Source organism: Oryx dammah, unplaced genomic scaffold, assembly GCF_014754425.2.
Source record: "Oryx dammah isolate SB20612 unplaced genomic scaffold, SCBI_Odam_1.1 HiC_scaffold_26, whole genome shotgun sequence".
In the NCBI taxonomy this organism is placed as follows: Eukaryota; Metazoa; Chordata; class Mammalia; order Artiodactyla; family Bovidae; genus Oryx; species Oryx dammah.
The window spans coordinates 42,751,763-42,768,383 of NW_024070210.1; the positions used below are offsets into that span (position 1 = coordinate 42,751,763).

The window sequence follows — 16,621 nt, forward strand, 5'->3', positions numbered from 1 at the left end:
GAAGCAGTAAGTCAAGAAGATAATTTACATCAATGTTGTCTAGTTAAAGAAAAGAGAAGTAATGTTGGTGATTAGGAAAACTTGTCAAAAAGCCATAAATAACTGTGTTCATAAACAGACTTTTTTGAGGATGGTGAAAAAATAAACCAATCAGAATGATGAAGGCTACTATTACTCACCAAGGGGATATTATTATGGTTACTTAAAAAAAACTTCAGTGGGAGGACAACAGAGTTGAAAAATGATATGGTATCCAAACATGCAACAAAATAATTAAGAGAATAAAATGTCTAGAAGGGAATTCAGAACCTTAAAAACACCAAAAGTCATCATTTTATCTAATCTTCTAATGTTACATGCAAAGACTATGGTCTTATAATTAGGAAAATAAACAGTAATGAACAAAAAGGAAGTGAAAGAGGAATAGGTCTGTCCAAAATAATGTCCAAAATGAAAAACTATAAGCTAAATAATACCCTGAGGAAACCAGGGTCAAAAAAGAAAAATCTATCCTATTGTTCATTGCAACACTATTTTCAATAGCTAGAACATGGAAGCAAGCTAGATGCCCATTGACAGATGAATGGATAAAGAAGTTATGGTACATATACACATGGAATATCACTCAGCCATAAAAAGAAAAAAATTAGAGTCAGTTCTGATGATGTGGATGAACCTAGAACCTATTATACAGAGTGACGTGAGTCAGAAAGAGAAAGATAAATATCATATTCTAACACACATATATGGAATCTAAAAAAATGGTTCTGAAGAATTTATTTACTGGGCAGCAATGGAGAAACAGACATAGAGAATAGACTTATGGACATGGGGAGAGGGGAAGAGAGGGTGAGATGTATAGAAACAGTAACATGAAAACTTACATTACCATATGTAAAATAGATAGCCAACGGGAGTTTGCTGTATGGCTCAGGAAACTCAAACAGGGGCTCTGTGTCAACCCAGAGGGATGGGATGGGAAGGGAGATGGGAGGAAGGCTCAAAAGGGAGGGGATATATGTATACCTATGGCTGATTCATGTTGAGGTTTGACAGAAAACAACAAAATTCTGTAAAGCAACTATACTTCAATTAAAAAATAAATTTTAAAAAAACCTATAAGCTAAACAGTTAAATCATTCATATGACAGAGATCTTTTTTATTTTCTTAAGTTAAAGCCAAAAGTTACCTGTAGTATCTCTGCTAAATCTTCATTTCCATTGTCTATTGAAATATCAAATGCAGTTTTACAAAATTTACTTTGCGTGTGTACATCAGCACCATATTTGATTAAAAGTTCCACCACCTCTTGATGATTGTGTTCCGTGGCCCAGTGTAAAGCTGTCATCTTCAACATGTCTTTTGCATTAACATCAGCACCATGCTATAAAAATTCAAAATAAGAAATTTCTAAAATACGAAATATAAAAAAGTTCTAATATGAAAATACTAACCTCTGTGCTTTAAACCAAGAATTTGCTAGTAACATGATCAACTCTTATTTCTGTGTGCTGAATAATCTAACTGTTCCCAGAATCACCATACATCTGTTACTTAGTTTCCTATCATGTTAGCTTTCCCAACTGCCTTCTTTCTAATTTCTCAGGAATACAGCAATTATTTTTTCAGCCACCCAGTCATGAGCACGAAGGGCTAAAATGGCATAAGGAGTGAAGGAAAACTATATAGCTTCCTCCAAAACCCTCCAGCCCCTTATTTACACAAAAATATCCTTTGCTTTCAAAACCAATGCAATATAATGAATTAATAGGGATCTTTCTAGAGGTACACTATTCATAATGGTAGTCACTAGACATATGTAGTCTGAATACAGATGCTGTGCATATAAATACACAGGAATTCAAAGACATCACACCAAAAAAAGGATGTAAAACATCTCAGTAATAATTTTATACTGAGTCATATTGAAATAATTTTTTATATATACTGAGTTAAATAAAATATAATATGAAAAACATTTTTTTTTAACTTTTTAAATGTAGTTAATAGAAAATCTAGAGTTACATGTGATTTGTATTTATGGCTTCCACTGTATGTTTTTTAGATAAGTTGATCTAGAGGCTGGAATAAAAAAGATTAAGGATATCTACACCTAACACGCTGTTTCAGAATTTTCTCTTTGGCATTTAGATGATTAAAGCAAAAGCCCTGTCCATACTAGTTTGTTTGTTTGTTAACTATCCAAACTAACATTCCCTTCAATGTACATTTAAAATGTGTTGAGTATGACAAAGTTATGGGTCGCTGACCATAGCAAAGACCAAGATCTAAGAAATCAACTGTCTGACTTCACTAAAATCATACATACAAGGTTCCCACCCCCCAAAATAAAACTTTAAGATAATTTTCATTTAAATGAATGCTTACACACAAAAAGTGAGATAACAGGCATAGACAAGGCAGACATTCAATCAAACTGAGACAGGCTGGGACCTGAGACCCTTTGCTGCAGTGCCTACACCTGGACAAACATCTCCTCTAGCAACAGAATACAGAGAAACCATAGGGACTAAAAATAACTGCCTGTGTGACTGGGGCAAATTATGAACATTAACTACAAAACGACCAAAATCCCAACTGCCCCTTCTGAGGTGCTGGGAGCAAAAAGCTGGGTATTACACACAGCTCCACCAAGGGGGAGGGCAGACCGCTCAAGCAACCCCTCCTACCTAATGGCTGGACTGGCCCCTACCCTCACCCTATTTAAGGGACCAGCTTCTCCCTCCTCAGAGAATGAGCAAGAGAACCTGTTACCTGGTTTTACTGCCTCATGCTGAAGCACAAGTCCCTAAAAAGCCCTGCCTGAAGTTCTTGTCTGGCCTCTTACTAACTTCTATTGATTAAGGAGTCCAAGGACCCTGGCCAGTAACAAAACTAGTTCCCTTCTCCCTCTTACAAAACCACTATGGTTTTATAAAACTTTGTGGGCTGACTTTCAAAAGCAGAGTACAAAAAGAGAACACATACCTTAAGCAAAACTTCCACTATGCTGGCGTGGCCCTCAGAGGCGGCCATATGCAATGGCGTTCGGTCCACTTTGGTTCTGGCATCTCTACTTACACCAGCTCGGAGTAGTACTTCTGTGGTGGAATAATGTCCATACTGTGCTGCCAGATGAAGTGGAGAAGTTCCCAGCTACACCGCAAGGAAAAAAAAAAAATCCACATGTGTAGTCATTTTTAAATATAATTCTATTTCTACCTTCTATTTTATATATTCTGTCCACAGAGCAAACAGCTTATCTTTTTATCAAATGTTAACAACAGTAACTCAAAACTGAAAAGGAGTAATTTTTGCTGATCACTCCAGTGATCAGTCTCTTCAAAGGAACCTTCAAGAAGTCCCATCCGGTTCTCAGTGAGGAAGAAAAGTCAATATTTCATTTAATTCAAACGTGCTTTCTTTTTTATCAGATAAATAGTCTAAACAAAATTAATTTCATCAGCAATTAGAGTTTGAGAAATTTTTGAGTACTAGGATGTTTTCCCTATACTACTCACACAAAACTTCTTTTCATCTATGAAACTCATATCAAATAAATGTTAGTGTATATTTTTACATTAAACTGTTTCATAGGAATTACAGCACCTCAGTAATCTTTTTAAAGGAGTTCATACAGTCATTTTTCAAGGGAAAAATCTGATCTGAGGTGCACTGCCAAAGGTGAGTTAAGACAGATCCAAAATTCACAGCAGAAACTAACACAACATTGTAAATCAACTATTCAGTTCAGTTCAGTTCAGTCGCTCAGTCGTGTCCGACTCTTTGCGACCCCAAGAATTGCAGCACGCCAGGCCTCCCTGTCCATCACCAACTATATGTGCCAATAAAATTTTTTTAAAAAAGAACCAAAACAGAGCCCAGTTCTCCTGAAATTGATTCCATGTGGCCCAGTCACTACATTAACACAACATTCATACAGGGGAAATACATACTAATATATGAAGAAGAGCTTTATCAGAGGTATAATTTTTAATAGGTCAAAATTAGAATTATATTATATCCCAAGCATTTAGAAGCACAGAAAGTCCCTATAACTCTATGATTATCAAGGCATTCATTTTAAAGAACCAAGACAGTTCACTAGAACACGTGATTCGCTAACACCACTACAGTAATAATAGCAACTAAGGCTTCTGTTTCCATAGCAAGCACTATTCTAAGGCCTTTACACTTTATTATCTCATTCAATCTCCTTATAACATAGGTACTATTACTAACCTCACTTGGCAGTAAAAGAAACTAAGCACAAAGAGGTTATTAACATGCCTGAAGTCACACAGCAAGAGTCATAATACAAAGCTAGGCATGTGCTCTTAATACATGGTAAAAATGGAAATCACTTACCCTTGGAATACTTATTTTATTACTATTAAAGGCCTTGTATTTTTAAGGGATGGTCATTCCAGCAGATCAAAGAAGATTCTTAAACAGTCCTTTCGTTCTCCATATTCAGTTTCTTAAACTGGCCCTTTCTATACTCTTATATTCTAATATTTAATAAGTATCTCAGCAGCCCATTTAGCAGCCATGAGCTCTACTTAGTATGAGAGCTTACTTATTTTATTTTTCTTTACTTATTTTTTCTTCTTGAGACTACCTTTTTGGTTGAAGATACAAAAAATACATACATATATTCATACATATATGTAGTTTGAAGGGAAAAATTAAGGTAAACACCATCACAGTCTAGAAATAAAACATTACCAAAATTTAAAATCTTTCTACATGCCACCCCTTAAAAAACCCTTCCCTCAATCTCTGAAGTTGGGATAAACATTGTTTTACTTTGCTTTTTTTTAAATTACTATATATCTCTAAGTAATATACTTTGGTTCTGCCTGCTGAGCTTTACTTAAATAGAATCACATTTTATGTATTTCCCTGAGACTTGCCTTCTTTTGCTTAATATCCTAAGATTCACCCATGTTGATGAATTAAGTGTGGTTCACTAATCTTCTCTCCTTTGTAACTTTCTACCAAATGAATAAGCCACAATTAATTTAACCAATCTATTGCTGAACATTAAAATTTCCAGTTTTTTGTTATTATGAATAATGCTGCTACTAAAAATAGTCTTATACATGTCTCAAGTATATGAACAAGAGTTTCCTTTGGGAATATTCTTTGAAGTTCAATAGCTATTCCTGAGGGCAGGTACATATTCAGACTTACAAGGTACTGCCAAATTGTCCTCCAAAATGTTTGTATCAATATATGAATCTCCTCACCAATAGCTGGTACTGCCAGACTTCTTAATTTTGTTTTTGCTAATCTGGTGAATATGCAATAGTATTTCATGATTTTACTTTGCATTTGCCCAATTTTAATGTAGCTGAGCATCTTTTCATGTTTATCGATCATTTAAACTTTCACTTTAATAAAGTACCATATCAAGCCATTGCCCTATCTCCTTTGTCATTACTGTCACGGGAATTTCTATGTATTATTGACATTAATTTTTCTTAAGGTTTTTTTGTGTTTTTTCAAGGTTTTTTTTTTAATGGAAGTATAACTGATTTACAGTATTATATTAGTTTCAGGTATATAGCATAGTGATTCAGTATTTCTAGATTATACTTCACTAAAAGTTATTATAAAATAATGGCTACAATTCCCTGATATACAATATATCTTTGTTGCGTATCTATTTTATACATAGTAGTCTGTATCTCTTAATCCTATATCCTATTTTGTCCCTCCTGGCTTCTCTCCCTACTAGTTTGTTTTCGATATCAGTGAGTCCAGTTTCTATTTTGCTATATATATTTACAGATTCCACAAAAAAGTGGGATCATACTCTATTTGTCTTTCTCTAACTTACATTGCTACAAATGGCAGAATCTCATTCTCTTTTACAGCTGAGTAATATTCCACATCTTCTGTATCCATTTTTGTGTTGGTAGACACTCAGATTTCTTTTATATCTCAGCCATTATAAATAGCACTGCTATAAACACTGGGGTGCATGCAGCTCTTCAAATTGAGAGTTTTCATTTTTTGCAGATAAGATGCCCAGGAGTGGGACTGCTAGATCACACTAGCAGTATGATACTAGTGGAACTGCTAGATAGTTCTATTTTCAATTCTTTGTGGCATCTCCACACCATTTTCCATAGTGACTGCACCAGTTTACTTCCCCAGCAACAGTGCACAAGAATTTCCTTTTCTCCACATTTTTGCCAACATTTATGTGTAGATTTTTTTTCATGACAGCCATTCTAACAGGTGGGAGGTGATATCTCATTGGTGTTTCAAAGGCTTTTTTTTTGTCTTGATGTACTACAGTATCACTATGATGTGACTAGATGTGTACCGATTATTTTTATTGATCCTGCTGGAGATTTACTGGGTTACTTGAATCTATGAGCTACCATCTTTCACCAGTCTTGGTAAATCTAAACCATTATCTTTTAAAAATAATTTCATCCCTATTCTTACTCTCCTTGTAGATTTATGATCAGATATATGTTAGACTTTCTTACACACTAGCCTTCAGGACTCCTGACATTGTTCATATTTTCTATTTTCCTCTGTGCTGCACTGTGGATGATTTTTATTTACCAAGTTTCTCTTCAGCTGCTCCTCATCTGTTATTAAATTTTTATCTACAGTCCTTATAAGTCTGCTTAATGCTATCAGTTGTTCCAGTGGGTTATTATCCAAGTTGGTTTGTGTCCCTGTGTCTTCAATTATTTCTGACCATTCATTTTCCGTGGAATTTCATTTGTGGATATAAAGCCTGGGATGAAGTAGGTCCCTCCAGAAAGGATATTCATTTGCTCATGTCAGAAACCTGGGGAAACTTCTAGTCCAAAGACCACTTTAAATTCATTTTTCACTTCATGGTTTTGCAGAATATATAAGTATTTATGAGTTAAGGCCACAAATGTTTGACTCCAAATTCACATCAACAAAAATTTTCCTCTCTCCATCTGATACTGAGATCAGGCCAGTTGATTTGTCTTGCAGTATCCAACAACAGTGGCAAGGGCAGGCAGGAGGAAGGAAGGGGTGTTTCTGGTTTACCCTTACCATAAAGGTACATCTCTCTGGGATTCCAGTATTATGGGGAAAGGATCTCTATAAGACTTCTCTGTGTGAGCAGTCTCAGGTCTTCCTCTAAAGTCACCTATGCCAGGGAGGTGGGAAAACCAACAAGCAAATAAATGTACTGAGTCGGCAAATGTTCTAAGTGTGAAATTTCTCTGGCTCTGGCCTTCGCTTGGTTTTTCAGGTTGATAATCCCTGTCTAACTCATTGGTGCACTAACAATTTTTTTTTTAAATATTCAGTCAAAAAATCTTTATCTTTTAAAGACAGGTGCTGAAGTCTATGGATGAAACAAAATGGTTCCTGAAATTTACTTTAAAATAATACAAAATAAAGAAAGTAAATGGGACTATAGAGAAAACAAGACTCATCTGATTTGATAATTTTTGAAGGGTATGCAGGGGTTATGTGTTTGAAATTTTCCATAATAAAAACATTTGTTCTGAATAAAAAATTAAAAAGAACATGGAACAAGTAAGCTAAAAACAACAAAATCAAAACTCTGGAATTTTTAGTTGTTACCAGTGGGAGAATTAATCCAGATTCTTAACCTTCTATACTACCAAGAACATCCTTTTTGATTTACCTGCAGAATTGAATAGTTATGGTTTTTATCTTCTTCACAATTGCCTTCTATAATTACTAAGAACTCCTTCCCATATCTTTCTTTCTTCTGGGTCATGTTTGTAATATTTTCACAAGTATCAATTGAAATGCAAACATTTTTACTTTTTAGAATCAATTATAACATTAACACCAAATTTGTTTTTTCAGAATTATAAATTCTACCTGTGCTATTTGTAAGGCCTTAAAATTAAATCTCAAGCAGCTACCTTTTACATTCATCCTACATTACTGAAATCCATAATTTAAGGAAAAACCCATGGTTGGACAGAATATTTAGATAAGGTTGTCCAATAATTTTTTAAAAAGACTATATGAACCATTCTCTTTAAAAAGCTAGCTATAATTCTAAAACTGCAAACAAATTTGCAAAGAAAAAAATTACTTTTCACCATTTATAAACACAATACTGACTAAACTTTTAACTGGAAAAACAAAAGGTGAGAACAAGAAGAAAGGGAAAAAAACCCCACAACATTAAAATCATTCTTTACCCAGTCTGTAGTAAAAGGAGCTCCATTAGCCATCAAAATACGAACTTCATCATCTTGACCTGCTCGTGCCGCTTCTAAAAGCTTCTTTCCCAAATCTACCAGGGACATCTAAACAAAACACAGATGAATTTAACATCTCCATTTATGTATTATGACACGACTTCTTTTCCCTTCTATCTTTATTAATAAGTCATTTCTCAATCATCTCTTTAAAAGGTTGTGATATAGTTAATCTGAAACTACAGATCACACAAAAGTAATTTTTATTTGAACTTTGGAAGCAGATTTTTCTTTCTTATTTTAATTTTTACCTAGGGTAATAAAATTAGTAAGCGTCTTTTAATTTCATGGCTTCAGTCACCATCTGCAGTGATTTTGGAGCCCAAAAACAAAAAAAATAAAGTCTGACACTGTTTCCACTGTTTCCCCATCTATTTCCCATGAAGTGATGGGACCAGATGCCATAATCTTCGTTTTCTGAATGTTGAGTTTTAAGCCAACTTTTTCACTCTCCTCTTGCACTTTCATCAAGAGGCTTTTTTTAGTTCGCTTCACTTTCTGCCATAAGGGTGGTGTCATCTGCATAGCTGAGGTTACTGATATTTCTCCCGGCAATCTTGATTCCAGCTTGTGTTTCTTCCAGTCCAGCATTTCTCATGATGTACTCTGTATATAAGTTAAATAAGCAGGGTGACAATATACAGCCTTGACATACTCCTTTTCCTATTTGGAACCAGTCTGTTGTTCCATGTCCAATTCTAACTCTTGCTTCCTGACCTGCATATAGGTTTCTCAAGAGGCAGGTCATGTGGTCTGGTATTCCCATCTCTTTCAGAATTTTCCACAGTTTATTGTGATCCACAGAGTCAAAGGCTTTGGCATAGTCAATAAAGCAGAAATAGATGTTTTTCTGGAACTCTCTTGCTTTTTCCATGATCCAGCGGATGTTGGCAATTTGATCTCTGGTTCCTCTGCCTTTTCTAAAACCAGCTTGAACATCTGGAAGTTCACGGTTCATGTATTGCTGAAGCCTGGCTTGGAGAATTTTGAGCATTAAAAGACGCTTACTCCTTGAAAGAAAAGTTATGACCAACCTAGATAGCATATTGAAAAGCAGAGACATTACTTTGCCAACAAAGGTCCGTCTAGTCAAGGCTATGGTTTTTCCTGTGGTCATGCATGGATGTGAGAGTTGGACTGTGAAGAAGGCTGAGTGCCGAAGAATTGATGCTTTTGAACTGTGGTATTGGAAAAGACTCTTGAGAGTCCCTTGGACTGCAAGGAGATCCAACCAGTCCATTCTGAAGGAGATCAGCCCTGGGATTTCTTTGGAGGGAATGATGCTAAAGCTGAAACTCCAGTACTTTGGCCACCTCATGAGAAGAGTTGACTCACTGGAAAAGACTCTGATGCTGGGAGGGGTCGGGGGTGGGAGGAGAAGGGGGCGACAGAGGATGAGATGGCTGGATGGCATCACAAGACTCGATGGACGTGAATCTGAGTGAACTCCGGGAGTTGGTAATGGACACGGAGGCCTGGTGTGCTGTGATTCATGGGGTCACAAAGAGTCGGACACAACTGAGTGACTGAACTGAACTTAACTGAATAAAATTAAGTCTGAATTCTCTGAACATAGCTAGTAAAAAAAAAAAAAAAATAGAAGAGGTAAGAGGTAGAGAAAGCTTGTCTAGAATTTAAAACTAGCAACAAAAACTGTTTTCACTGGAGGAGTTGCAGCAATAAAATTATCTCACAAATATAAACATAAATAAAGTAAATACATTACCCTCTTTAACTGGTAAAAATTTAAAATAAATCTATCATAATTTTCTTTTGTAACAGTAAATGTGCTCAGAATTTGAAAATAAGTATTTTCAATCCTTATACAGGCATTTGCATGTACGTTCTTTCAGAAAAGGCACAACTTATATTTAATGACAATAAGGAAAAGAGAGTCTAACAGTATTATCAATAGAGTATGTGTCTCACTGAGCATCTATAAAGTAAGTAAGTATGCCCTGTACCTGAAATCCTGAATACAAGATATACAAGGTATCTGAAAAAAACTAATGTCACAGTCTAGGGAGTGGGGGTGTGTGTGTAATGTCTTGAATAAGAAATACTGAAATATCTGTTGGGGAAAGAGCATAACAGGAATACATAGGGAAAGAAAGATTTTGAAAGTATCAGAAATGCTCGAATCCAAGAGAGAAGAAAGTTCCCAAATCCAGAAAGACTATTCAATGATGTTACATGTATCCACAGGAAAGGCAACAGGTAGAATTTGAAGGCTGTGTGGAAGGGAAGATAGACAACACCTTAAATTTACACCAGAAAGATGACTGGCGTAAGAATTTGTCTCAAAAAGGGAATACTATTTGAGTTGAGGGGAAATAAATTATAAGAGAGGAGTGTCAGGCTGATTAGTGTGTCCCAGTCTGCTATGAACAAGTGTTATCTAGGGAGAGGGGAAAGGCGTAAGTGTGTGAGAAGGATGTCGGCAGAGCTCAGAGAGGTTATTTATACCAGAAAGGAACAGAATGCATCACATAGAGGTGTTAGGAGATCTAAAGGGGCTGATTAAAAAATGTCCCCAAAAGAATATGTTGGTGCTTAAATTATTTTTTAGTAGATTTTTATAACGTAGAAATACCAAACAGAAAGAGAGTAACCAGGAATAGATGTTAATACTGGGAGGTTCACACAATGACTAGGTGAGATGCTTATGTCCAAAACAGGCATTTGTCACTAGACAGGAAAGAATTTCTTATAGCTGTTCAATTTGTAAGAATACAAATAATTCATAATATAACCTATGTGAAAAATAAGAAAAACAACCCTATGCTCTTGTGGATTTTATGTGGGGGGTTTTATACGCCTTTTTGTGACACAACATCTTCACTCTTGAATTTCTGATTCTTTTCTTTTTCCTCCCATTCTCTTATTCATACCTTGCTGTAGTCACCGGAACCCAAAATATTCCATTATCTCACTAAAAATACTAAAATCAAAAGTGGTTATTGTTCTTCAATGAAGAATTTTTCCTAGGGAATATGTACCAGCTGGATGTGAATTAACATCATATTCACTAGGCAAAGAATCTACAATAATTATGTCCTACACTAAAGGCAGGATAAGGTAAAAAAGAAAGGCCCCTGTTCTACAGAAGCACAGCAAAATCTAAACTGGCCATACTAACAAAGACAGTAATGGATGACCAAAATTTCATATTAACCTGCTTTTACAATGAAATAAGTCTTTCCCCCAAATATGCATTTTAAAATATGTCTTCAGTTCAGTTCACTCACTCAGTCATGTCCGACTCTTTGCGACCCCATGAATCACAGCATGCCAGGCCTCCCTGTCCATCACCAACTCCTGGAGTTCACTCAAACTCATGTCCATCGAGTCGGTGATGCCATCCAGCCATCTCATCCTCGGTCGTCCCCTTCTTACACAGTAATAAATCAATTTGCATTCATTCAGCACACATACTGCCTGATGGATCCTTTGGATATATGGAGGCATTTTAGGGATAACTTGGGAGGAAGGAAGGGATAAATACTTAACCTTCATTTAAAGGGCAAGTGTCAGGGATACTAGAGGTCCAGCAATGCAGGGAACAATCCAGTATGGCAAAGAACTGTCACATATTGGCTGACTTTCAAAGGTCCCACTGAATATATCTAAAACTAGATTATAACTAATAAGTAAACAAAATGTATTTTCCCACAGTATTAATGTATCCCAAATTTTCTAGAATGCAACAATTCATCTCTTTCATTCAGAACTTTAAGAGTTTTTCACCATTTTGGAAAATGATGTCACCAATGCCAATACCACTTGGGTACCTGAATCGCCAATATAATACTATATTGTAAGCAGCTTTCACAGTTATTACATTCATAGTGATTCTATGTACAGGTACAAGCATTTTACTACCTTCTGCTTCATCTAGTGTAATCTGCTCCAGTACTTACATACTGAAATACACTTATTATTATAAATTGCTTTCCTTCTAGTTCCCTTTATATTGAAATTAGGGAAATACAATGATATTTAAGTTGTACAGATAATATTAACTATACCTTTCATTTCAAGCTAGGAGAGTGGGCAAAACAAAATATTTATTATAAAAGCAAAACTAATGAATATAATAAGATTGGAAAATCAATGGAAGCACATACATGTGAAATCACATAAGACCAAAGTCAAGGATGCTCTAATTTTCTTGTCAAGATAGTAAAAGTTAAGATGACAAAACTAATAAAATATAGCAATTTCACTCCTGCTTCTCACCAGACAGGAACCACGAACACCACAGTGGAGTAGTTCCGACCCTTAGAGGAGCTCAGTTTTGTTTTTTGTTTTTTTTTTTTTTTAGGAGCTCAGTTTTGTTAGGACAACAAAACTGACCAAGGGGACCATAGCTCCACATCAAGCCATCAGTTTACTTACTTCATTATCTATGTATTAAATCCTCAGAGATAAAGAGTTATATTTATATAAAATCACTTAAAGACTTAGCAGAAAAGATTGCTTTTTTGCTTTGGCAAAGTGGCAAATATCTTTCCCACAAGCAAATGGAGAAGCCTAATTCAATAAATTTTAATGAAGGTTTAAAATATTTACTGAAAATATAGTTCGTGTATGGTACTGAATACCATTTAGTTTAAAGCTCTCCTCTTCTTGAGAAGAAAACAAAACAAAACCCACTGCAAAAAATTCCCTCTTGAATTTCTTTACTATTTCTAAAACATCTTATCATAATCTGATATAAGCCATTTTTAAAATCTAATTAAAATGTATGTTAATAAGATCTATAGAGGAACTTCAAAATGTCTATAAACTGGCTACTTTTGCTCAAAAGTACCTGCTGAGAGGGCCATCTAGTGGTAACAGAAATTACTACCAGTAATTAATTTGAAAAAAGTCTTTTTTGTTTTGAATTTCTGTAATTCATAGTTCAGCAGTAGCCACAGGACTGGAAAAGGTCAGTTTTCATTCCAAACCCAAAGAAAGGCAATGTCAAAGAATATTCAAACTACCACACAATTGCACTCATCTCACACGCTAGCAAAGTAACGCTCAAAATTCTACAAGCTAAACTTCAACAAGTACGTGAACCAAGAACTTCCAGATGTTCAAGCTGGATTTATAAAAGGCACAGGAACCAGAGATCAGATTGCCAACATCCACTTGATCATAGAAAAAGCAAGAGAATTTCAAAAAAACATCTATTTCTGCTTCATTGACTACACTAAAGCCTTTGACTGTAAGTATCACAACAAACTGGAATATTCTTCAAGAGACAGGAATGTCAGACCACCTTACCTGCCACCTGAGAAGCCTGTATACAGGTCAAGAAATAACAGAACCAGACATGAAACAAGAGACTGGTTCCAAATTGGGAAAGGAGTACGTCAAGGCTGTATACTGTCACCCTGCTTATTTAACTTATATGCAGGGTACATCATGTGAAATGCCAAGGTGAATAAAGCACAAGCTGGAATCAAGATTGCAGGGAGAAATATCAATAATTTCAGATATGCAGATGACAACCCTTTTACAGCAGAAAGCAAACAGGAACTAAAGAGCCTCTTGATGAAAGTGAAAGAGGAGAGTGAAAAAGCTGACTTAAAACTCAACAATCAAAAAACGAAGATCATAGCATCTGGTCCCATTACTTCATGGCAAACAGATGGGGAAATAATGGAAACTGTGACAGACAATTTTCCTGGCCTCCAAAATCACTGCAGATGGTGACTGCAGCCATGAAATTAAAAGACACTTGCTCCTTGGAGGAAAAGCTATGAACAACCTAGACAGGATAGTAAAAACGTGAGACATTACTCTGCCAACAAAGGTCCATCTAGTCAGAGCTACGTTTTTTCCAGTCGTCATGTATGGATGTGAGAGTTGGACCATCAAGAAAGCTGAGCGCTGAAGAATTGATGCTTTTGAACTGTGATGTGGAGAAGACTCTTAAGAGCCCCTTGGACTGCAAGGAGATCAAACCAGTCCATCCTAAAGGAAATCAGTCCTGCATATTCATTGGAAGGACTGATGCTGAAGCTGAAACTCCAATACTTTGGCCACCTGATGCGAAAAACTGACTCATTTGAAAAGACCCTGATGCTGGGAAAGATTGAAGGCAGGAAAAGGGCACAACAGAGGATGAGATGGTTGGATGGTACCACTGACTCAACCAACATGCGTTTGAGTAGGCTCCAGGAGTTAGTGATGGACAGAGAAACCTGGCATGCTGTGTAGTCCATGGGGTCGCAGAGTCAGACACCACTGAGCAACTGAACTTAACAGAGTTCTTACAGAGAGTGGAGGTGCTGCTATGCCTTTCAGTGGGGCCAGCGTGACTGCTGCAGGCTCAGCAAATGAAGCTCCCCAAATTCCAGACAACGTTGGGAGCCTGGCTTCAGGGTGTCTACCGCTTTGGCACTGACAGGAATGACTTCCAGAGGAACTTGATTCTCAATTTGGGACTCTGCTGCAAGAGTGTGGCTGGCCAGAAATTTGAGTGACATTGAGCTAATGGCACCTCAGCCTGGGGTCTAGCTGTGAAGACACACAGAACCCCTGTGCTGTACTTGATCCTTCCAAAACCAGCCTCCAATCCATGACCATCTCAAGACTTGTGCTGCTGGTGGCTGAGCTCGACTCAGATGGCGCCTCCCCTTCCCTGCCTGACTCCCTTCTTTGCTGAGTCCACTCAGGACACCCTTCTCTGGTTGGCATGCAGGCTTCAGCTAAAGTGCTGTCTTCTGTTCTTTAAAATGCTGTACATAGATCCTAAGTTTCTGCAGGGGATGATCCTTGCTCTTATCCTAAGGAATAATCTAATGGTATTTTAACAAATAAAGCATGTACACAAAAAAAGAAGAGACCCTGATGCTGGGAAAGATTGAAGGTAGGAGGAGAAGGGGGGTGACCGAGGATGAGATGGTTGGATGGCATCACCGACTCAAGGGACATTGAGTTTGAGCAAGCTCCAGGAGTTGGTGATGGCCAGGGAAGCCCGGCGTGCTGCAATCCATGGGGTCACAAAAAGGCGAAAACCACTGAGTGACTGAACTGAACTGAATTCATCATTCAAAAAGCTACTGTGAGAATGACAGCATTTACTGGACATGAAAACTCTCTATAAAACTGAAGTATTAGTTCCATGTGAACTGTTATTAACACTCAAAAAAGAAAATGAATTAAAACACTTAGAAAATGTAAGCCTACTACAATATACTTAATAATAAACTTTGTCTCATTCAAAATTTTAGAATAAAATGTGTAATATCTCCCCCATGCTCAATGAGTAAAATTATAAACCCAATAAAATTCTTCTAGTTTTTCATGAAGAAATTTAACACTATGTGTACATCTAAAGCTTTTTAAATTTTCACACTTTGACCTGGTAATTCCACTCACAGAAATCACAAAACTATTTGAAATATCAATGTATATATAGTAGTGCCTTACTACAAATAGTTAATTAATATATATCATAAAGGAATATTGTAGTCTTTGTAGTTTTTTACTTTTTTATGGATAGTTTTGAGCATATGTAAAAATAGACACAATAGTATAATAAAATTCCACACAATCACCACAGAGCTTAAATACAGATTTTGCCCAGCCCATGTCCCACCCACACTCATAAATACAAGATACTGTAACAGAGGGAAACAAATCTGCCTCTATATTGGACCTTAACCTCCGTACTCCTTTGCTTTTGCTGCAGGTTAAGAATGTTGCCTAGAGGGCTTCCGTGGCAGTCCAGTGGTAGGACTCGCACCTCCACTCCAAGTGGCGTGGGTTCGATCCCTGGTCAGCGAACGAAGGTCCCACATGCCTTACAACATAGCAAAATATATATATATATATACAGGATAGCCCATTCTCAAGGCTCTGACCCTTTAAAGGCTAAGTTTTCTATTCAAATAGAGACCAAAAACTACAGAATATATTAATAGCTCTTGTCCTCACCTTTGGGCATCTATACACAACATTCTACTGTAGTGTTGTAGGTCAATTATACCGCAAAAACAAACTCAAGGAAACAGATTTGTTGTAACTGGAGGTAAGGGGTGAGGAGAAGGGGGTTGGATGAAAATAATCAAAAGGTACAAACTTCCAGTTATAATAAGTTATAAGTAAGTACTGGGGTGTAATGTGCAACATGATTAATATAACTAAAAAACACTGCTGCGTGTGTGCTTAGTCACTCAGTCGTGTCCAACTCTTGCAATCCGATAAGACTGCAGCCACCAGGCTCCTCTGTCCATGAGATTCTGCAGGCAAGAATATTGGAGTGGGTTGCCATTTCCTTCTCCAACACTGCTGTATGTTATATATAAAAGTTGTGAAGGGAATAAATCCTAAGAGGTCTCACCACAAAATTTTGTATCTATATGAGATG

The 16,621-nt window shown here is 36.5% G+C and overlaps 1 protein-coding gene across 6 annotated transcripts in view; it reads right to left on the minus strand.

The window, feature by feature from the left end:
• GABPB1 (GA binding protein transcription factor subunit beta 1) overlaps positions 1-16,621 on the minus strand; it is a 70,359-nt gene that overhangs the window by 23,875 nt on the left and 29,863 nt on the right. For 5 of the 6 annotated variants that reach the window (XM_040226498.1, XM_040226495.1, XM_040226494.1 and 2 more), the window contains exons 2-4: positions 8,194-8,301; positions 2,990-3,157; positions 1,191-1,385 (exon numbers count right to left, since the gene is read on the minus strand). In XM_040226498.1, coding sequence (XP_040082432.1) covers positions 1,191-1,385; positions 2,990-3,157; positions 8,194-8,301 — 471 coding nt within the window. Of the gene's footprint in view, positions 1-1,190; positions 1,386-2,989; positions 3,158-8,193; positions 9,027-16,621 lie in introns of those variants that run through there. The other variant, XM_040226497.1, reaches the window with a different exon arrangement.